The sequence below is a fragment of the Argopecten irradians genome, chromosome 4, assembly GCF_041381155.1.
Source record: "Argopecten irradians isolate NY chromosome 4, Ai_NY, whole genome shotgun sequence".
Taxonomy (NCBI): domain Eukaryota; kingdom Metazoa; phylum Mollusca; class Bivalvia; order Pectinida; family Pectinidae; genus Argopecten; species Argopecten irradians.
Genome location: NC_091137.1, coordinates 40,545,598 through 40,568,376, shown reverse-complemented (window position 1 = coordinate 40,568,376; position 22,779 = coordinate 40,545,598). Strand labels below are relative to the sequence as shown.

Below are 22,779 nucleotides of genomic sequence, written 5' to 3'. Positions count from 1 at the left end.
CAGGCCGCCATCTTTGATTTTAATACTTAAAATTTGTTGACGCTATTTCGCAGAAAGTACTGAAAGAATTTGTCTCAAATTTCATATACAGGTTCCTCTAGGGTCGTAGTTGTGCATATTTCGGGACCGATTGGTCAACAAGATGATTGACAGGTCGCCATCTTGAATTTTGATAATGGAAGTTTGTTACCGCTATTTCACAGATAAAAATGCAAGGATTTGTCTCAAATTTCATATACAGGTTCCCCTAGGACCCTAGTTGTACATAAAGCATTTTAGGAGCGATTGGTCAACACGATGGCCGATATGCTGCCATCTTCGATTTTGAAGCTTTACATTTGTTACCGCTGTTTCTTAGGAAGTACTGAAGGGATCTGCCTCAAATTTCATATGCAGATACCCCTAGGACCTTAGTTGTGAATATTGCATTTTGAGACCGATTGTTCAACAAGATTGCCATCTTGGATTTTCATAATTGAAGTTTTTTACTGCTATATCTCAGAAAGTACTGAAGGCATCTTTCTCAAATTATATATTTAGTATGTAGTCAAAGTTTGAAATTTCTTTCCATTGTCAGACGTAGATTATTCTTTGGTGGGCGCCAATATCCCTCTGGAATCTCTTGTTTTAAGTATAAATCGACAAACACCTGAACAAAACATATTTCAAAAACATTTTTGTAATTTTTATCAAACAAAATGAACATTATTACACAGTTTCCCACTTAGGTTGTTGTTGACTTTGATTAGCTATGACAAATCTCTTCATACATCGACAGTTACAATGAAAATACATGTACATATTGTACAAGTATACCTTTCCATGAAACGATTAAGAGACATACTATAATGATCAGGTGTCAGATAACATATTTGAAAATAATTAAAACTGTCAGGATTTCTATACAGATGTATAATAACCACTTTTCTTATAACAACTGTCACGTATTTACAGTGTCAACATTCGGTGCAAAAAAAACCCCGGTACATGTAGTTTGTTCCTTTTCCTCTTTCCATCTATTCCACTGATGATAAAAACATTAGTCTGGTCCGGTTCTTCTTTTCATTCACTATCATCTTTTCACTGGTACAATGTTACACCTGTAAAAACAAATAACCACGTTATTCTAGCACATAGAAAAAAAGTTCCATTTGTTATATTGTTTGTCTTCTGAAAGATCACAAATACAAGAAATTTACATAATATCAAATATCCAACAAACAATGTATTAATGTATTTGATAAACAACTACATTTGAAAATTCAATCAAAAGAAACTTTTGTCTTGGGGAAACTTTTGGATAAACTCTGAAAATTTGGAGAAAACACTTGTAATGTAATATATATAAATAGAAAGAGGGTGCAGAAGAGGATTCTTATCATATACGATCGTACATAACTCTGTTGTTTCAATGGAAAAATTAAGAATAATTGGAACAATAACGATCAAAATATTTCAATGACACACAGTATAGACTTACCCTAATAATCCACGACCGCTCCAAGATTTTGGTGTTAAACTCAAAGGTGTTTCTCTGTCTTTTCTTCGTACAATGACTTTCAACGGATTCTTAAAGAAAATTGCAAAAATGAAAACAACAATATTAAGACAAATAGGATGTCAAGTCCATAATGGTGGTACATGTAAGAGCAGCGTTCGAAATTAACGCCTGTCCGTCTGCCCGTGACCGGCAATTTTATAGTTGGATAGACAATTTTTACCGTTCAGCTGGTCCTTTGACCGGCAACTTTTGGTCCAGATAGAAGATATATATAAAAACAAGCAGAGGTACTTCATTTAAGAAAATTTTCCGCTGCGCGGGGCGTTTACTAAAACGTTCAAGATGTTCTTTAATAATGAAAATTCAATACACACGAACTAAACTAAAAATGTCTATCAAGGGATTATACTATTTCAAGAAATGCTTCTTAAAAGATTGATTTGTTTATATGTCTTAGCAAGAAAATCAATTCATTATTATTTTGAGTTAAACAACAATGTGCCGATGGTGTGAAGCCGGTATGTTCAGATCGAGCTGGGTTGCATAATGGTATGACGCCACTCACAATTATCATTTCTAAATCCAGGTAACTTTCAATTGAAAAAATATGGTATTAAGAACGCTTTAAAATCATTAGAATACATTGTAAAACGCATCTCAGCCATTCCAAATCGTAATATTTGTTCTCAGGGAAGACCCGCGGACCCCCCAAACAACAAAATCTTGTGCCTTTGGCGCGCGCATATTCATCAAAACACATCGTAAAACTCATCTCAGCCATTCTATGCAGAATTGATCTATCTTTGATATATCAAAATTGTTTTTTAAATGTTTACAACTAACATCTGGTTAGCAACTGTATAAAGTTGGTCACCTTATTTGTCACAGTATTGTTTATAAAACGTATTTATTTAATTTTGTACATGTATTCAATTCATAAATTAAACATAAAACACTAAAGTTGCTTTCAATTTCAATCACAGGGAAAAACAATTCTTCGCCAGAATCGTGACATACCAAATGATACTACATCTTAAATGTGATGAACGGCAGATTATTATACAGAAGTATCAATGTAGAACAATTAACATTCATCTATATTCTTTAAGATGACAGATGATACTTCTACATTGATATATAATTGATAGTTTAATAGTACACAAAAAGATATGAACTTACATCTTTGCTGTGTTGGACTACAGATGCAATATTTTGCATTGACTGGAATGTACTTGACGTAATGGAACCAAACTGCACTATGGCATCTCCAACCTTCAATCCCTGTAAAATCAAATACCCATACATTGTATGTATAAATATGTACGGAAAGTTTGCATACATATATATTTATAAATATATTGTACTGTAGCACAGTTAATCACATCAATGTCAAGATAAGTATCACGGCCGATCACAATATATGTACACCTAGTCTAGATCTAAGGACAGGGATATAAATGTAATAAATATCAAAACTGATATGTAATAACACATTTATTTTTACCATAGAACCTTACTTTTCACTATGGAAAATGTAATAATGAATCAAACTTCACACTTCTGAAAAATATCAAAGTTTCCTCCCCTCAATGAAATACAATGTATAATATTTCTTAAAGCTGGGTGATTTTTTTTTTATCTTTTTTTTAAAATGAAAATTGCATGAATGTGTCACAATATGAAAATTGACAATATTTTTTGTCTACATACATACATACATTCATTTTCTAATTTCATTCGAAGAAAAACAAATTGTGGTTAATTAAAGGTTTTAATACATTTTTATAAAAGAGAAAATATTATAAGTATGTATTGTGTCTTCACTCACCGCTTCAGCTGCTGGAGATCCTTCATCAACTCTATCTACATCAGCAAAGGGAGATAATCTTTCTGTCAGAGACTGAGTTTGTACAGATCCACCCTCTTCAGTAGTATCCATAGATTCACCTTTAGCCTTGCGAGCTTCAGCATGGATTTTATACAATTCTTCCTCAATTTCGGCCATAACTGCCTTATGGTCATTCTGAAGGCCTATATACAAAATATTTGAAATGATACTTAAGGCAAAACTTAATCATAAGCATTTGGGTTACAATTGTCTGTATTTTTTTTATTTTACATATGGGCCTATAATTTCAAAAAGATTGGTCTCCCTTTATCTGTGAAAGTATTGACAACCAAAGCATTCTTTATATCATGGTACATACCGGGGATAGGGTATTAGTCTATTAGAATATTTTTATTAATATTGAAAGACTTTTAAACATTTTGTGATCAAAGCTACCCTATAGCCAGTTATTTTTGTGAGTCAAAATTTTCACGATTTTATCTTTCAACAAGAGAGTAAAATTTCAACGATTTCAATTTTTTCGATATAACTTTAAGGGTATGTATGATTCAACCATTTGAAAATAATTTGCAGATCAAACTGCGAAAATATCAACCCCGCGTTAATAGCTGGCTATATGGTATGTTATATAAACTATCGTCCTTCAAAGTGTCCAAATTAAAACAACTTCTAGACAGGTTGGATATTTATTTGAGGACCAAGTGTAATAAACCTCAGCATTATCACATCTAATTTGAATTTTTAGTTTGATTTGATACAGTGTATGACAATCAGATTTTGTGAAGAACAAATATTTAGCCTTCATTATCATTACAGATTAAAAAAGAGACAATTAACTTACATATGATTTGATGTCTGGCATGTCGCACTGAGTAGACGTCAATATCTGCCCGGGGGAAGCCTTCTGTATCAACCAGGGGCTCCTTCAAACCAACGCCTTGTTGCTGTGGAAAAGAGTGGAAACAATTGAATGACTAATATCAACAAAAGCAAGTATTCATACATGCAAGACTATTCAGTGACTCAATCTAATAAACACTAAGGAAGTTTCCAAAGCATACAGTGTACATTAAGGATTTTTCGCCTTCATCTAATTCAGTTTATTCTACTTTCTGTGTTAACTGGTGTTTAAATGATAATTACATATAGCATTTATCATTTACTTGCTGATTCCATAAGAATATCAAAAGTACATGTATATGTATAAGGACTAGTACTGCATGGATAAGGCCTAAAAAAATATGTATGTTTCAGGTGTCCCTACCTACCCTAGTTTTTACTTCCGACCCTAGCTATTTTATCACACTTTTTCAAAACAAAAATGTTGTGTGTGAAGTTGTCAACTTAGATTTTTATGCATGCTTTAAGTTTATCCAGATAAAGTTCAATTTTGAATACGGTAATGAGAAATAAAAGACTTCTAGCTAGCCTAAAGACTGAATGACAAATTACATGTATTATTAAATTACTTTGTAATGTAGTAATAAAGCCACTCAACTCCTCCCCAACCCCTCCTATAAAAATTATAAAAAAAAAAAAAAAAAATCCCGACCGACCTACCCTATATTTTTCAGTCATGTAACATGAAACATGCATATATTTTTTTTGGCCTAAAGATTTACATATAATATGAATTTAAGGCAAAGCCTCAGAAGAGCGCAGATCATCATAACTTTATATTGTCTATATTTTCCTATGAGATTAACAATAAAATATATTTTATGACATGCACATACTACTACTATCGATAGTTAGAAAGAATTCAAAATAATCCAAATGGAATAGTTCAACATACTTCAATCTTGTTTTTATCAGATGCAGAGAAAACTTGGCAACATGCCATGCTATCAAAATACGCACGAATCTGTGCCGTCATATTTGGCGTCAAGTTTTGTGACGTCACTGCTGACGGTCCCGTGCGCTTGAGAACATACACAGTATATATTGGACCAGTACATTTATTGCGTTGTCCCTGTATGTGTGAAAATTAAAACTACTAACAGTAATTTTAAAGCATAAACAGATAACACATTTAGTCTAGTACAGAAATTTCAAATCTCGTCGTCCTGATAACGAGAATTAAAACATGGCTGCCTACATGGAGGCGCGAGACTTTTCCCGCAGGACACGATTTCAAAGTCCAGGGGGTACTGGAATGTATTGGATTCTTTTTGCTCACACACGTGTTATGGTTAGTAGAGCTTCGCTCTACGCGTCCTTCGGCCGCGCAGAGAGCTGCGCTCTTATAATGTACATGTATATTATCAAAAGTCTGATGTCTTGAAAAAATATACAATTTCCTCTCCTATCCTATACACTATATAAAGTGTATGATGAAGTGTACAATAGTTTGATGTTTAAATGTATACACTTGGTAAGGTCGTGTCTTTTTTGTAACTTTTATACCCCATCAATACTATGTAAATCAGTAATTTATGTGGGTATTTACACATATGTATATATGTATGCTACATATGTGCAGTTTTTATATTGCTCATTTGGGTAACTTATAGATCACTCAAACAGGTAACTGTTACTCAAATGGGTAACTGTTACCCATATGCAGGGTTGTGCCCTGCCTGTTGACAGAATGTGATTATGTACACTTCTGCACTTTAAGTCAGATTCTTTTTTAGAATCGCATGACAACCGCATTAAAACATTATTATTAAATCGAAGCTTATTTTTCAGTTGATTAAAGTACCTACCGAATCAAGAACTTCATTCAAAGCCTTGATTTCGGCTTCCAAATCAGATTTTCTTTTCATAAGATGATTCATGTTTTGTGTGGAGGCCGCCATTTTGAGTAATGTTAATATCCGGCGTGGAACTGGGGATAAAAATGCGGAATTCAGGAACGATAATTCTGAGTGGTGTAATACGTCGTGTATACTGTAGTATACATTGAACACACTAATTATATATTCTAAATAATGTATATAAATGCTACAACACAGTCCCATGCATTAGTATATAAATAAATACACGAATATGTAATTTTCAGAAACAAGTAATGTACACCAGTATCAATCTGATCATTCAATCCCTCTCGTGTACCCCTTGTTTGCCAAATGCAGAAGTTCGGCATATAGGAAACTGATTCACACAGTTCGGCACTCAGATACAGCGACTGATATGTATACATCCTATATAGGGCAAGGCACTACATTCAAATGTGAGGACAAAATATATGGTAAAATGTTGTTTATTTATTTATTTATTTATTTTATTTGGTTGTTTATGCTGATCCAATGGATTACACTGATAAGGTGTGAAACTATTCAGTATGAAAAAACTAATTTTGCATAATAAAACGAATATATTTTAAGCTACTTTTCCTTACGTATGAATCTAGGGCGTATTCTTATAAAACACCATCATCAATGTTTAAAAATGATAAAACATTGTTACGGTGTGCGTTTTTTGTCGGTGTGTTTTCCCTCCCTTTTTATTTTATTTATTTATTTATTTATTTATTTATTTTATTTATTTATTTATTTATTTTTATAATGAATACTACCGTACTAGTATAGCATATACCCATTTAAAACTAAGAATCAAATTTGATAAAGATTATTTTATTACAATTATTTTTTTTACAAAATAATTTATAAGTTAGTAAATTATTTTATTTATATGAATGTGAAATGTGAACCACATGGACTTTTTAGTTTGGTTTTAAGCAGTCGACACCTGTGTAAACTCGGTAACATATATACTCCAGAATATTCATGCCATGATAACATCCCGTATATGATTTCTTGCCTTTATCGTGACCATGGATATAAAGTTCTATTACGAAGCACTTCTCACAAGGTATCCTCTATGTAGAGAAGCAGGAACTGAAGGCTGAGGCGTGGGAAACAGCAATCTATGGAGAGCTACAGCGAACAACTAGATACCACTTCGACACCCAGTATACAAAGTTAGATAGCATCTATAAATTAGATGGTCACGAATTACCTCTTTGGGTTTTTTTTCCCTAATTTATGAAGATAGCTTTTGAACACAAGATTTTATATTTAAAATTGACTAGACGTACTTAATTATAGAAATCCCAATTTTCCTTAAATAACACAGGGAATTATAATATTTAAACAACGGACAGGGTGTCTGGTCCTATAAGGACAAAAGGGTCCAGTTTCTTCTTTGACTTAACATTCTCAATAGGAAAGCATTAGGGGAGAAACTCCGAATTTCTGACACTTTACACCTTACCACACTTATATTGTTAATATCTGGGGAATGTCGCTATCGAGTTTCTCAGAAGTTAAAGTTATATGTTTTAAAACGTATAAAACAAACAAAGCCTATGGTACATGTATATCAAAGTCAGTGGACAAAGAAAACGACCACTTTGGTTTCCATGACAATGGCAATGATGATACGATTGTTAACAAATCACGGCGAAAGTGCAAAAACTGTTTCGTAAAGACAACCGCAACTTTTTAAAAAGATTGAATGTGTATCAAGATTTCTTGGCAATGACAAGGGTCAACTTGAGAGATCGTTCCCTTTTTCAATGGGAGTAAAGATGAGTTTTATATCAAAGACTTAAAGCAATAAGGATCAATTGGTTGATCCGAAGAAGAATAGCCAACGAAAATGATCATATCACCACTTTCAATTACAATTTCGAATCCTTTGAACAAACAGTATCATTATAATTATATGTTGAGAACAAAGATGGTGCTATTTTTTGCTATCTAGACAAAAGAATAACTATATTTCGGGTCCTTGATAAGTCAGTAATCGTCTCGCTGTGTCAGCAATGATGAAGCACCGGTCGCGACGTTCCAAGCAAGCTATACACAAACATGTATCAGAGACTATGGCTATCTTTACCATGTACTGCACATTCGACGTTTTTGCCCTGTAAAAGAAAAAGTTTATTTTTGGATTTAAAATTAAGCAGTCGTTTTGCTGCCACTGACCTGAACGATTTGGGGCGGCGCCCTTTCAATGAGCTGATTATGGGGCAGGCGACGTGAGGGGGCCCAATAAGGATACTTCCATTGGCGATTCAAACAAGAAGGGTAATGCAGTTAATTATCACCAAATTCTCAAATGTTTATTTACTTTGATATCTACTGAATGTCACTTATAGCTACATAAAATGCAATGGAATTCTTAGTTGAAATTGTCTAAAGGTCCTTGACCTAATGTGAATGTCTTGGTGCTGGTAGTTGAACCCAAGCAATGACCTGTGGAGCTCACTTTTTTATTTACACACACTTGCACATTCCTTCTTCTTTAGAACACTGCAATGTACATCGACTTATCTTAAGCTGGCTTATTGAAAGTTCTTTGTGTGTCGTCATCAGATACACTGTTAGTACTTAAGTACACGCCAAAAATATAGCATTTTGAGTACGGATATGAAAATAATGTTTTTAAGATGATTTTTTCATAAAATTAAAAACAAAATATAGTTGTCTATTGAAATATATATCTTATGAATATTACCACTTACACATTGAAATCAAAAGTTTATATCCGGCATTACCAAAAAACGTAGACAATATTTTGCTAGGTTGGCAGATGTTTCATCTATTTTTATTTATTTTCATTTTTATACATATATATATTTTTTTGTATTTTGTTTCCATATTGCTCACCAACACTAGTACTTTGTTCGTCTAGTTGACCATTCATGATATGTTAAGACGGTGGTACATTTCCTACGGAACACCTGCTTGGGGTTGTTATTTCGAAAACAATTTGGCACCGTAAGACTACTAACAAAGAGCTACGAATAGACAAAAGCTAATTATACAACGTTCCTATCATTTTTGTTCTGGATTTTTTTTTCTGATTTTGTTTACTTTATTATTTAACATCAATAAATAGCTAGGGTTATGTAAAGATATGTCGGATTTTGTTGTGAAGGAAAGCCGCTGTCCACAAATAAAAACACAACTTCAGACATGTTGTCAGTACCTGGCAATATTCGACTCTAAAAGGATTTCGATTGTTTAAAACTGGAAAAGTGCTGTGGCATGGTTGTTTTAAATGGACACTTAAATTGAAAACATATGCACCAATATCCACTTCGACCCACAAATTTCAAGGAAAATTAAAGTTTTATAATACTATGATGATTAAAGATAAAAAAAAATAACGGCAAAGACTTTTTCAAGAAAGAATACATGAAAATAAAAATGATTCTTTTTGGCATTTGAACAAATATCCAGACATAAAAACCCAGTAACGTGCGCTATTTAAGTTGTGTGTTTTAAGCCGAATTCGTCTTGTCAAACTTTCCTCAAAAATCGGCCCTCCCCATAGTAACCATCACGTCACTTTTCGTTAAAGTAAAAAACGAAACATTATTTTTTTCCTAAACACATAATTTGTATACGGTGGCAGCTGAAGCCTCTACTAGGCGTGTAAACTGAGAGGCCCCTATCTGTGTCCGCTGATAACCCCGACTTGGGAAGTAAGATAAATGATCCCTATTCCTTCCCGAGATTGACCCACTTACCGTATGTTACGGTGTGTTAACGAATGTTAACATTGTAGGTTCCTACTCCACTACAATACTGCCCTGTAAGCATATCACACAAATTTCACTGACATCGTTTTTGAAAGTCTGAAGTTAGCCCATTTTCCTTTTGCACAAAAATGTACTTCACTTTTGGTAGAATGCAGAATTCAGACATATTATGAAACACGGATTATTAATACAGAATGATTATACAATATAACACAATCATCATGTTTATAGCAATTAAAAAAGAGCTAAGTAATATACAAATAATCTTACTTCTGAATAAGGTTTATTATGAACCAAATTGCAAATAATTGTTTACTGATAAACCAGTATTGGTTTATTCATCGGTACATAGAGAATATATGCTAATTTAGCATATATATTCAAACTTTCAATGAGAGAACTGTGACATCATACTAGTAAATTGGTAAAATATGCGCCTGTTTTGTCAAGTAAGCACTTCAATCCTTTTTCCCTAACAACTCTGCACCATCCCAAATTTTTTGCCAGACAAGCAAATCATGAATGAGACGATGCAAGGTTGTTTTTTTTAATAATACAGAACATTTTTGTATAGGGGAAGGAACATTCTATGACGTGTCCTTAATATTCCCATGGTGTACATTTATATATTAGTAAAATATCTTACACTTATAAAGTGCACTTTGACATCCAAAAACTTTTGAATAACCATCTAGATGATAACTATTATTTGAAAAGACAAGTCCGCCTGGTTAAAAAAAGTCTTTCATCGTTTATTCCTATATTAATCACCATTTAATAAACTATCTACTGGTAAAGTAAATCATAAGAATGCAATTGATGATTTGTTTGTTTAATCAGCAGCCGAGGAGAATGAAATAAAGCATATGTTTTATGATGTTCACATGAAATGCGTAAAAAGGAGAGGACACTGTACATCTTTAAGTATGCTAATAAAATTACCATGAAACACAAAGATGCTTGTCTTTCGGTTCGCATTAATAACAACACCAATATAGGTAAACGTTCAGTCGTAATAGGGGTATTCAAAGAGAATTAAAAATGAGTTGAATCTAACTATATTCTTTTTGTCGATATCTTGTGCCGGGCTTTATGTATTTTTGATATGCTCATTATTAAAAAAAAACCTCGTATCTGCCCATACTTTGATATGACATAACTATATTGAAATTAAAAATGCTTAAAAGCCGAAAAATAGCATTTACATATCAAAAAATGTGTTCCTATTGTTCTCGGTGGCTAAGATCTGGTACAGTTATATCAGGTAAATAGCATTTTGCCTTGTCAATATCCGGATGATAAATGGCTTATTTCTACGACTTGACAATGTTTCTCTCAGTCTAGATCTTATCGTCTGGTATCCACCTAGATCTCATTCTTTTGTCTTCCAGGTTCTTGACCCGAAAGTGAAACTAAGCCGTAGTTTCTTCACTTCTCCGTGTGGCTGCCATCTTTACTTTACACATGGTAGTGTCAAATATATAGGTCATTCACATCTCTTAGAATTAAGCATGATGTTCCAACATCTACTGAAGATAATGACGACGAGGAGTACGACGACAACAGTGATGATGACGACAATGACAGTAGCGGCGACGATAGCGATGGTGGTAATGTTGTATTTTGGAATCAAAAGAAAAACCACTACCACCAACACTATCATCAACATCAATCATCATCATCATCATCATCATCATCATCATCATCTTCATAAATCAATCAATTATCATCATCATCATCATCATCATCATCTTCATAAATCACTCAATTATCATCATCATCATCATCATCATCATCATCATCTTCCTCATGATATGAATTTTGCAAGAACATAAAATACTACCACACCATTTTATTAAAGAGGAATAACACCATGTACGCTAGGTACATCTGTTTACATAACCCGAACGTCTGGTCAATGTCCAAAGAAATCTCAATCATGTAGTAAATAATCCAGAATAGATGAAACAAGTGTAAGCACTTTATACAGCAGATATCGGTCATGCTTTACTGGAAAACCTGTGTAATTTACTGCAGCAGGTCTGTGGACTTTGAGATCGCGGTCATGCATGACTGAAATACACAGATGTCGATATAATGTGTTATCATCCAAAGAAACAAATACTGTACAGACAATTTCGATTTTTTTCATTCAATATCGAATCAACCAACCATTATCGAATAGTGAATCCATGATGCAGATATAATTAGAATATTCCAGATAACCCAATTTAATGTGGTCGAAGCTTTATAACAATGTGTTAGTGTAAAATGGTAATATTTAAGAAAAATTTGAATGTGAAGGTACTGTACAAATGATTATTTTCCAGTTGGTGGAATGTTGTATTCGCAAATTCATTCACAATTCCATCATAATTGTTTATATCAACGACATACAAAAATGCAAAGAACAAAATGATATTTTCAGCTGAATAAAGTATAATTGTTCTTCATTACCGTAACACATAGAATGTATTTTTGTCTCAAATCAGAACTGTTATTGTTCTTCTGACAATGTAAGTTAGGAGCTTGATCGCTAGTACTGAATAATTTTCCAAACTCGTGTGTATCAATCTTAATTTAGAATTTAAATACAATAATATGCATATGCATCTATATTTGTTAGCAAGATATTGCAATGTAACATAAGTCATTTTACTGTTGGGTTCCGAGGGTATTACAAAACATGAAACATTAACGATGACATAAATTCCGAACGGAAATGAACGCCGTATGTCTACTTCATTCACTAGGTTTTACAGTGCTGTCAAAACTACATATACAAGAAATTATTTTTTTCTTTTATATATCATTGCAGTATTTCCTCAGGAAACTGACATGTGAGCTAAACCGAGCATTTCGTGTCAGAATGCTTTTTGTTAAGTACAGTTGATGCTTGTTGTAGAGAAGAGTTCTTATCTAGCATTCAGATCAGAGAGCTGGAAACATGTAACTACCAACTATGCATGAAGGATTTTGATATATTTAGGACCCACTTTGTTATAAAGTAGCTATCCAAAGTTTTAAATTGTCAAAATGGCCTCGGGATCTTTTTTATGAGAGAGATATATGAAAGAAAATTTTAGGAAAAATGATAAGAGTTATCTAATTCTAAAACAACAATCATAAATAATTGTACACACATGTAATCGTTGTGGGATAAACTTAATGCAATTCCATAAAGTAGATAACGATCAAACTGCACCTGTACAGAACAGTTTCAACGGAATTAAAATGAGTTAATTAATATGATAATTATGCTTGTATATCCATATCCTTTATACAAAATTTTAAACTAATTTCCTGCAAAACGAGCAATCACAACCCCTCTAAGTTGATATTCCATGCATCCATAGAAATATCACGGTCGATTTCAGAAAAAAATATATTTCAAGGGATATTGCTGATAAAGCTCAACTTTTACTCTAATCATTTCATCAAATATAATCGAGGCACAAGGAACATAGAAAAAAAATAGCTAAGAAGAATTAATGGCCCATGCTTAATTTTGATATTTTTTAAAGTTTTCTTACGAACAAATTCATTGGTATTTAGAGGGGATGCATATTTTAGCAATCCAACCTTTACTTACTTAGTAATGGTTTGTTTGGGCAGCTATCGATACATGCTCATTTGCTATAAGATTTCTTATTGATACTATTTACTAGTATTAACAACGCCTAATGCTGTTTGGAGAATAAACAAAGGTAAAAATCCTTGGTCAAAACAAGCTGGTTTTAAATGAACATCATTGTCTGTTGAATCCACAGGTGTTCTGACCACCCCTGAGCCCGCTGTACTGATACTTGGCGTCTGACAGAGAAAATTCTAATTGTGATACATCACGTTGGATACAGTGGCAGAGGTTACACGCAAAACACTTTAATACACAGCAATTGATTGTAACAAGTAAAATTCGAGAAGCAGGCATAACTAGTCGATAAACAGAATGCTGACTTTAACAGTATTATCTTGACTGCTAAATAAAACAGGACCTGTTAGACAGCAATTGTAGCCAGATATGTGTGCGAACTCTATGTACGCGTATAAACAGACAAAAACCACGAATGTGTCAGAAAAAATAAAGTGCCAAACTACTTCTGATTAATGAAGATGACCAACTTTAAAGATTTTTCGATTTGTAGATAACTGCTCTTGTCGTTTTTACGTTTATTAACATACATTTCACATTTGTGTAAAAAAATATTTCTATAGAATTGTTTAAGGTATTTGTAGATAAAATATTAAATCGCTATACATTCTTTAAGTTTCTCATTAAAATATTGAAAACGTGTATGCAGTTTCTTGTCAAATTGTCATTATTTTTTGCCTTCCAGGCAAAATTCATCTGGTTTAAGTGTGGGCTTGGTGTAGATGCTTTAGGAGTAACATCCTCCATAAATTTGAGAAAAGTTGACGAAGCGAAAATTTTCTTCGGCAACTACAGCAGTTTTCCCAGTGCGAAAAGTGACACGTTACGTTAGACAAACGGGGCACATAAGACAGGCACAGAGACGCGACTGATTTAAATAACGGTTTTACAGCGGGGTCAACCCAGGTCAAGCTTCTTATTCACGTCTCCTTGGCAATAGTTTGTTTCACACTCAAACAAGTTTTTATCAAATACCAGTAAAAATTATACGACTTCTACGGAGTGGTGGTATCGAATTACTGCCTAGCGGAGTGTGCAGGCTAGTGTTTTTTGCCACTCATATAACTTTGCATAATTGAAACCGAGCTGGCCCGAACGTCCATCCATCTTACGAACGGGTTGCAGATGCTGGAAACGGGCTCAGGAAGCAGCGCGCGACTGGTAGCCTGGGTCACAGTTGTGGAGACTGATTGGCCGTTAGCGCATGTGTACCGTATAAAATTCTGACTTATCATCGCAAGCATTTGAGGGCTAGCCGCCTGGCTTTTTGGTCGACGGTACTAGACTCAATATCTCCGACGTCGCTCTAGGAATCCTGTGTTGCTTTTTCTTCAAAAGCAGCACGGCTCTTCCTAGTGTTTGAAAGGCCTGACAATTCAGGCTTTTAGTACCAACTAGTCTTTCAATCTGGACAGATAATTCTATTTTTCTACTGTTCCCCCATAAATGCAGTAGATAGTTAGGAAAGAACACTCATTAGCTCAAAATGTCATCGTACGGTAACGTACGATGGAGCATTCTGCTCATATGTATCATTGGAAAAATATCAGCTCAAAGGATTAACTACGCTCAAAATGGTACGTATGTGAGACAATACTAACATGCATTATGTAATTAACATCATGAAAAGGAGGACGAGGAAGAATCATGGGACAGACGCGTTGACATATTTCTGGATACACGTCAGTGACATGTATGCCAAGTCCACGCCACATTAATTATGATAACATCTGCATCATCAATCAATTAAGAGATTATTTAATTAATTTGTTCCATTATTATCAAATATTGAATGGCTTATATTTATTTACCTCAATTAAATATCTTGAAGTATCAACTTTATCATTCATCATACCTCGATTGATATGTCAACATTGCAGCTGACAAATAATGATTCATATTTAACATTATAAATATGCTTATACGTGGTTTAGAACTTTATTGCACTAATTACAAGAAACAATATTTTGTTGATATAATATATTCAAAGTTTAAAACTCGTCTAATCATAATTGAATTCGTGTATTAATTAGCTGTCTTAAGAATAAGTAATCATTGTTTAATCTCTACAAGTCATCTCTATTATTATACCTTGTAGCTTCGAACTATCAAAATACTTTTAAGTAAATACTTATTATTTCAAAAATGAGGATTACTATTCTTTTTATTCAAACTAGTAACTTAAATGTATATTTGCTAACTTTAAAGAAATTTAGCAGTTATTTTTTTTATCAAAAGAACATTTTATTAGATAACTGTTAATAAATGTATATTGAATACGAACAAAATGTTTTCATGGAAAATTAAACATTGATGTGACTTTCATCGACTTGGATATGTTGCCACGTTTGCAAAATGGACGTCCGCCATATTTGTCATTCAAAATGGCGGACATTACCTTAAAGAGAAAAAAGTTTGTTTCTATTTATTGATGCCTTCATTTATAGCTTAATGATATAAAACAAATCACAATGTTATTAAATACCAACGAACACGTTTACATTTGCTATTATCCTTTTTTAATTTTTTCCAACAACACCTAAGTTGACTGTCTAGTGCCACGTTGATTCACTGCCTTCTAAACCAGAAACGCTGACTGTGCGGTTTCCTTTATGAATATCTTTTTCATATTTTTACCAAGTCTTTAAAGTATAATAGTTTCATTTTAAATTGCTATTGTAAATAATTGCCATGGCTGCCAGAAAAAAACAACACTTGTTAACATTTTTAATTAGTAGGCGGTTTCTTATGAGATATCACACCAGACATGGAACACCATTAATAAAATGAGAACAAGCCCACTTGGTTAAAATATGTATTATGATGCTGATTGTATCCACTTGTAAGATCAACAGCAATGTCTGTAGATATATATTCCTTTCTTTCAGGCATTTTTCAGGCGATCTATTTCAACAAACACTTATTCTATCTTTATCTTAGATAAATCCAAGCGATAACCTCGGTAATGAGAATATGTATTTAAATACACGTTGATATCGATAACACTTAAGAGATAAGCAGACATCACAGCAAGATGCGCAAATTAGATAAGGAACCCGTAAAGACTTTCTAGTTGGCTCAGCGATAGGGTAATTAGTTATAGCTCATAGGCTCAAGTGCTAACGACATGCTCTATAAATTGACGTGATTCCATCATATAGAGTATAACACTTTTGAGATGATAATTATGCTTTAAATTCTTCAAAAATGAGTTAATTTAACAACACAGGATACGATTTGTTTTCTTCAAATTGATCATTTGTCATGTATTAGTACAGTTATAAAATATTGATAGTTTTGATGCACAGGGTTTTCAAATCCGAAATGCGATTACGGATAAATATTATTGGAATTTAATTAAAATGTTTAAAAAATATTATTCGATTAATGATTGAAAATTAAATATTACAACTTCGGCCATAATGGTTTTTACATTATTATTATTTGAACTTAGGCTTTAGTTATGTCATAACCACGTAACAATAAGAAAACAACATACCCCATATGAAAACATCTTGTCGGATAAAACTTCAATATAAAACTTTAATCACTATTATAAAAATTTATTCCTTCAAGGCATTTAGATATTTAACGTATACATGACAATATAGGAAATGGTTGAAGTTATGTCAAGATAACAGTTCTATGGTCGCTTTGAATGGGAAACCCTAACGTTATAATTTTCAGGGTTATGGAATGGGCATTAACTCTTTTTCAATCGCTTTACCACTATGTTTTAATTTGATTTTATACCATCTCTTCTGATTACCACTAACAATGTAAGTATGCAAGTTCTATGAAATTACCACATGATTCCACTACAAACACATAGGTCTCTTGCCTATAATTATAATCTTTATACACGTGTAACCACCTAACCGATATGACTTCAATAAATTTTGATTATCTTTGGTATGCTCCAAAATCAAAGATGTCGTCACTTCCGGTTCGGAGCCTGCTATGTGGCTGGTTGATAGGGTATCGCGGCTAAATTTCGTGTTTTTGTTTTGTTTTTTTGGTTTTTTTTTTCTTGTTTGTTTTTCGCTATATTCACGTAACTACTATAATACGCGAATACTAATCACCAGCAAAATATCTAAAAAGTTGCTTGGCATTGACGTACTTTATAGATCCATGAACAATATAGGAGTATATGTACCACGAAACGTAACCCACATGAATATGACCCGTCAATGAAACATCGAAATATTGGCCCCGCGAATTTAAAGTGCTATACAGTGAATACCCATATATACTTTGATCACGGAACTTGGCATTTCCATGCTACGTTTTAATCATCGTGATATTGGTAGTTTTGTTTTAATCTGATGAAGCATTTCCTTTTCGAACATGTTTGCATTCGTTAATGTCTATAATATATGTTTGACATTTATGTCACTTGAAATAGTAAATGGTTTAAAAGTTTCCCAAAAATACCTTTAATAACGTTGCCTAGTAAAGATATAATTCGTAAATTCACAGTATTGGAGACCATGTCCTAGACTTTAGAAGAAAAGACCGTAAGTCACCAACCTACCACTTGTCCTTAACCTCTGAATCCTGACATAGGTAATATGGTGTATGGTATTTAACTTCAAACTCTACAATCGTTTTCTAGTTAGAGGATTATCATTTGTCCTCATACTCTGACACCATGGCTCATCAGTTACGAAGTAAGTTATGTAATATAAACATGTCACATTTGATGTCCCGAATGTAAGCGCACGAGGGGTCTTAAAGCAAAAGGAAACCGGAGTGCCCGAAGAAAACCCATATGATCGGGCAGATGACCCTTGATCTTTCCACTTTTGTGCCGTGGATCGAACCCAAGCCGGTTACAATGTAGGTCCTAAATGATATATAAGCCATCAGGTTGTAGAATCATGACCTTGATAGTAGATACGTAATAGGTCATTAAACCATAAAGTCCTTACCTGTCAAGTAGATATACTACTAAAGTCATCCATCTGTAAAATCATGACCATGAAACTCCAAACTCGGGAAGTCGGCTAAATTGTTGTCCTTAAGAGTTTGCAATCTTGACCAAAGTGGTAGACGTATTTACCTTTTCCTTTAACTCAACATTTCATCCCATGCCATAACGTATTTGTTGAACTTTTGTAAGATAGTAAAAATCAAATGATATTCAAATCGGTCCTGATTTTAAAATGTCTTTACCTCAATTGACCTCATTATCATAATCTTATTTTTTATTTATTTTATAACATCTTTAAGGATATGAAATGGTGATTTTAGTATAAAGGACTTTTAGTTAAATAGGCAATACGTGTATTTAGGAACGTGTGATGGTATTTTTCTTATGCTTTTTTTTTCAAAATAGGAATATCTCTGAGAATCGATATCTAAGTGCCATTACCATAAATTGACATATAATTACACATCTCTCATGTTTCTATCAGTGCCAAACAGGTGAAAAATCTATTGACCTTGTCTCCTCTGAATGGCTGCAAATATATAAGTGTTATTTTTATCTTTGCTTTGGGCACAACCTTAAGTTTGATTGGTTTAAATATTAACGGCCAGGGTAATTTAAGGAAAACGGGAGTACCCGCGGAAAAAAAACCACGGACTTGCGCCCAGTACCTGGCAACTAGTCCACGACGTGAGATTTGAACTCGAAACCACGAGCGTGTCGTAATATGTGAGAAAGTATAAACTGAGATGCAATGTGGGTACCATTTCCGATACCACTTCCGGGATCCTATCTGAACTGGCTTACTGTGGAGCTTTTGATGCTTTGTAAACGACAGGTTTTTCTACAAACATATTTCACTGGTTACCTGGGCACAAAAGTCAAGGTCATATTAAAACGGATATTTGAAGGGTACACTTGCGTGGATACTTATATGTATACTATGGACATTGATGCAAGCAAATTATGTTAGTTTTTAACTGTTTTATCTTCGCAAGAGGTCGCTCCTCCAGTAGTCGGGGTCCAAGAGAAATATACTTTTAGTATAAAAGTTGATTTCTGTATATAGTTTGCGTTGCCATACCTGATATCACTTAGTGATGTCTTGGATTTGGGAGAGTTTAGTGAAAAAACAGTATGTAAATCGCTTTTAACAAAACAAAAAAAAAAAGAAACCCTAGTGTGATAAACTGCATATCGCAACACTACTCTAATCGTTCATATAGACGTCGGTAAATCCTCTCTAAAATCGGATAAAAACTTAAGTAAACGGAAAACAAGGCGATGTACTATAACAAAATAATAAAAGAAAGATAAAAAGAGCAATACCATATAGTCGGTTATTTTCGCGGGGATGTTATATTGCTATGATCGCGAAAATTTGACCCGTAAAATAATAAGAAATGGTAGAATGATATCTATCGGTAATTCCATGTCGCGAAAACGTAAAATTGTTAAGATACGATTTTCGTTTTTAGATCAAATCGAGAAAATTTTAGTCCGCGAAAATAACCGACTATACGGTATCCCAAATGCGTTTACCTTTTTTTAGATATGAGTTAGAAAGAAACAGTGTCTATATACCCCAATGGAACAGCCTATGGCGTTTTCAACATAAGATAATTAATGCATTTACATTTGATGAAAGGAACGTTTTGAATTACTTAAAAGACGCCATCTTAGTAAATAAAACTAACTTTGTTGATTATATACTTTGTAAAAATTATCAGTTTCTATTAATAAAGCAAGTGTCTTGTATGACTGTGATGTCCATTTGCAAAGATTTAGAAAATATTTTTTTTTGATTTGCAAAAAAATGTGTTTTGTACTACTTGACTATATTCATACAGGTGCAAGAGTTTAATCAAATTACTGTTATAATATACTCTATGATACAACCTAACTTTTTCAAGGCATATACAACCAGCGCAGAAAGTTTTAATCATGATACTGATAGTTATTGTAGAAATTATCTTATGCATTTTAGATGATTAGATAATTAAGTATCAAAACACTTTATGTTGATATTTGACTGTGGGTATATAATTAAATGTATTAAAATATTTCAATGCTTATTTCGTAATTTTCTACTTACTAAGTACTTAGAAAATAGAAAGTGTTTAATTTTAAAATATTAGCCTTAGTCATAACATCAAGCACCTACATAACTTGACAACACATATGAAGAAAACAAAAAACCAGGAAGCAATTATTGTGATAAGTTTGTGAATGGAGTCTCGCATATAAGTATACCTAAGCCCATGGCGTAGTATTCGTGTCATACGCAGCTCTGATGTGGTTCGCGAAGAATTCCAATGGACAGCTTACAATCGACATTCTATAACTAGCTCTCCATATTTGCGTCGTAAGTTGATTCCCACCGTTTAGAAATAGATACTACATTGTTCCATGTAATATACACCATTGTTTTTTTTTCTCTATTTTTGAATATATAATATGTCCTTAGATGACCAATGGTGATTTGAGTTACACTGTGATACGTTGACGAATTCCATTAGCCGTCGGAAGAATTAGGATATGGTCCACGTAATTTGTATTCCTTTCTTGTAAATATTCTGATTTCAAGTAATTCAATTTTGCTTGTGACAAGCGTTTTCATTGGTTTAAAAAAATACCTTATCAGGCCATAAAGGAAAAAAAGTCGTTGCCATTTGTATCATCACGTCTTATTTACTGATATAAAGGCGTAATGATTTCATTACGAAAAAAAGACAAAATGACAAAAAGAGTCCCAATATATATTCGGAATTTTGCATCGATTATATTTAGTAAATTGAATTATAAGGATTAATTTGAATTTATTTTTATATTATGGAGATATAACACAAAAATCTGAGTGTACTCTCATATTAAACCGCTTTGCAGCATATTTAGAGGTAACTCAGATTTTTTTTTGTATTTTATATCTCCATAACATAAAAAAGAATATAAATAACCCTTAAATAAACTGTTAATTAAGCTCCAGTGGATCTAATGTGAACGACATAGGTAGGAATAAAGGCGTAAGACGTCATAATCCTATTGTGTTCAAGATATTAATATTTTGTCTTTTCTATTATGACAACGCTGTTATTTATTAGATTTTTTAAGATCTCATTTATAATTCAAAATAAAGAATTCAATCTCACCATCGACGTGTTGACGATTTCTTGAGGGAGAGAATTTAGTTTATACTTAATGTTACCACGTCTATAAATTTGTATTTTCGTATTTCAAAGATGATTTGCGATATCTTCTAAAATCTAACATAAAATATATTAAGCAATATAAAAACAAAGAAAAATTAAATAAAAAATCTTTTTCCAAATTTAAAATTAAGTCTGTGGCAAAAAATGAAAGTACCACTAAAACAAGTACGTTTACATTATCAGGAGGTAAACGTCCTATACAATGTAGAATGTAATCGGGACCAATATATTTTACCGGTATTGACAGGATTTTGGATTATACAGGTTTCAATTACTATTACGAAGCAGGGAAATATCATATAGTTAAACCGGGATAGATAGGTATCAGGTTTAAACCAAATCCGGTTTTGATAACATGTGCTGTACAGCAAAGTAATGAAAATACAAGACTTCATTAAACAACACCGGTCTTCATCGACCTCGGAGATATATCGACCTGCTATTGAGAATGTCAATTGGATGAAATCGTGAAAAGTCATGTGACTTTTATCACATTTTAGACTCGTTTTTCCCAATTGAGTATATATACTCACGACTTATGTCCTTCTACCCTGTCAATATGATGTGTAGTCGACAAGAAATATACACGTATAGGATCTTACATAAGTGATCATTTCATATGAAATTTTATCAAACGAGTCTAAGAAGTTTTTGTTTTTGCGAGCCTTGGCGAGCCGTCCACATGATCTTGACGTAAAGTCATTTTTCCTGACGTCATTTCACAATGAATTTCCAGCCAATGAAAATCGATCCAGGTCATATTACACTAGTAATATAAGCAATCATATTACACGAGCAAAATCACTGGATATTAGGCGGATTATGTGATAAAATGAAATAGTGACTAATGTATATGGGGTGACTTCATTTGTAATTAAATATCATTGATAATTATATAATTTTTGGGGTAAATAAATATTTAAGTTATTTTACTGCCATATTATATTTTTGATAAGAATGACGTAATATTCTGTTTGTGATATATTCTATTATTTATTAATACGTCATAATAGGCAGTTGGTCATAACTGCTATTATTGATTATGACGTCATAATAGGCAGTCACTCATAATTGCAATCGATAAGGTGCCTAAGATTAAATGTAGATGCAATTAAACCTGGAAATGATGTGGAAGTTAA

The 22,779-nt window shown here is 33.0% G+C and overlaps 2 protein-coding genes across 2 annotated transcripts in view; one reads left to right on the top strand and one right to left on the bottom strand.

Annotated features, from left to right (window-relative positions):
- Window positions 1-659: 659 nt before the first annotated feature.
- LOC138321665 (26S proteasome non-ATPase regulatory subunit 9-like) lies at window positions 660-6,176 on the bottom strand. The gene is made up of 6 exons (XM_069265497.1): window positions 6,059-6,176; window positions 4,192-4,294; window positions 3,330-3,532; window positions 2,681-2,782; window positions 1,481-1,569; window positions 660-1,100 (listed from the first exon to the last, which is right to left on the bottom strand). Exons 1-6 carry the CDS (start codon window positions 6,149-6,151, stop codon window positions 1,073-1,075), a joined length of 618 nt encoding a protein of 205 aa, XP_069121598.1. The 5' UTR covers window positions 6,152-6,176; the 3' UTR covers window positions 660-1,072.
- Window positions 6,177-14,651: 8,475 nt separating this feature from the next.
- The window catches only part of LOC138321663 (fibril-forming collagen alpha chain-like), a 31,355-nt gene continuing 23,227 nt past the window's right edge, over window positions 14,652-22,779 (top strand). The window contains exon 1 of the mRNA XM_069265495.1: window positions 14,652-15,075. Within this exon, the coding sequence (XP_069121596.1) occupies window positions 14,985-15,075 (91 nt within the window). The 5' untranslated portion in view covers window positions 14,652-14,984. The remainder of the gene's footprint in view (window positions 15,076-22,779) is intronic.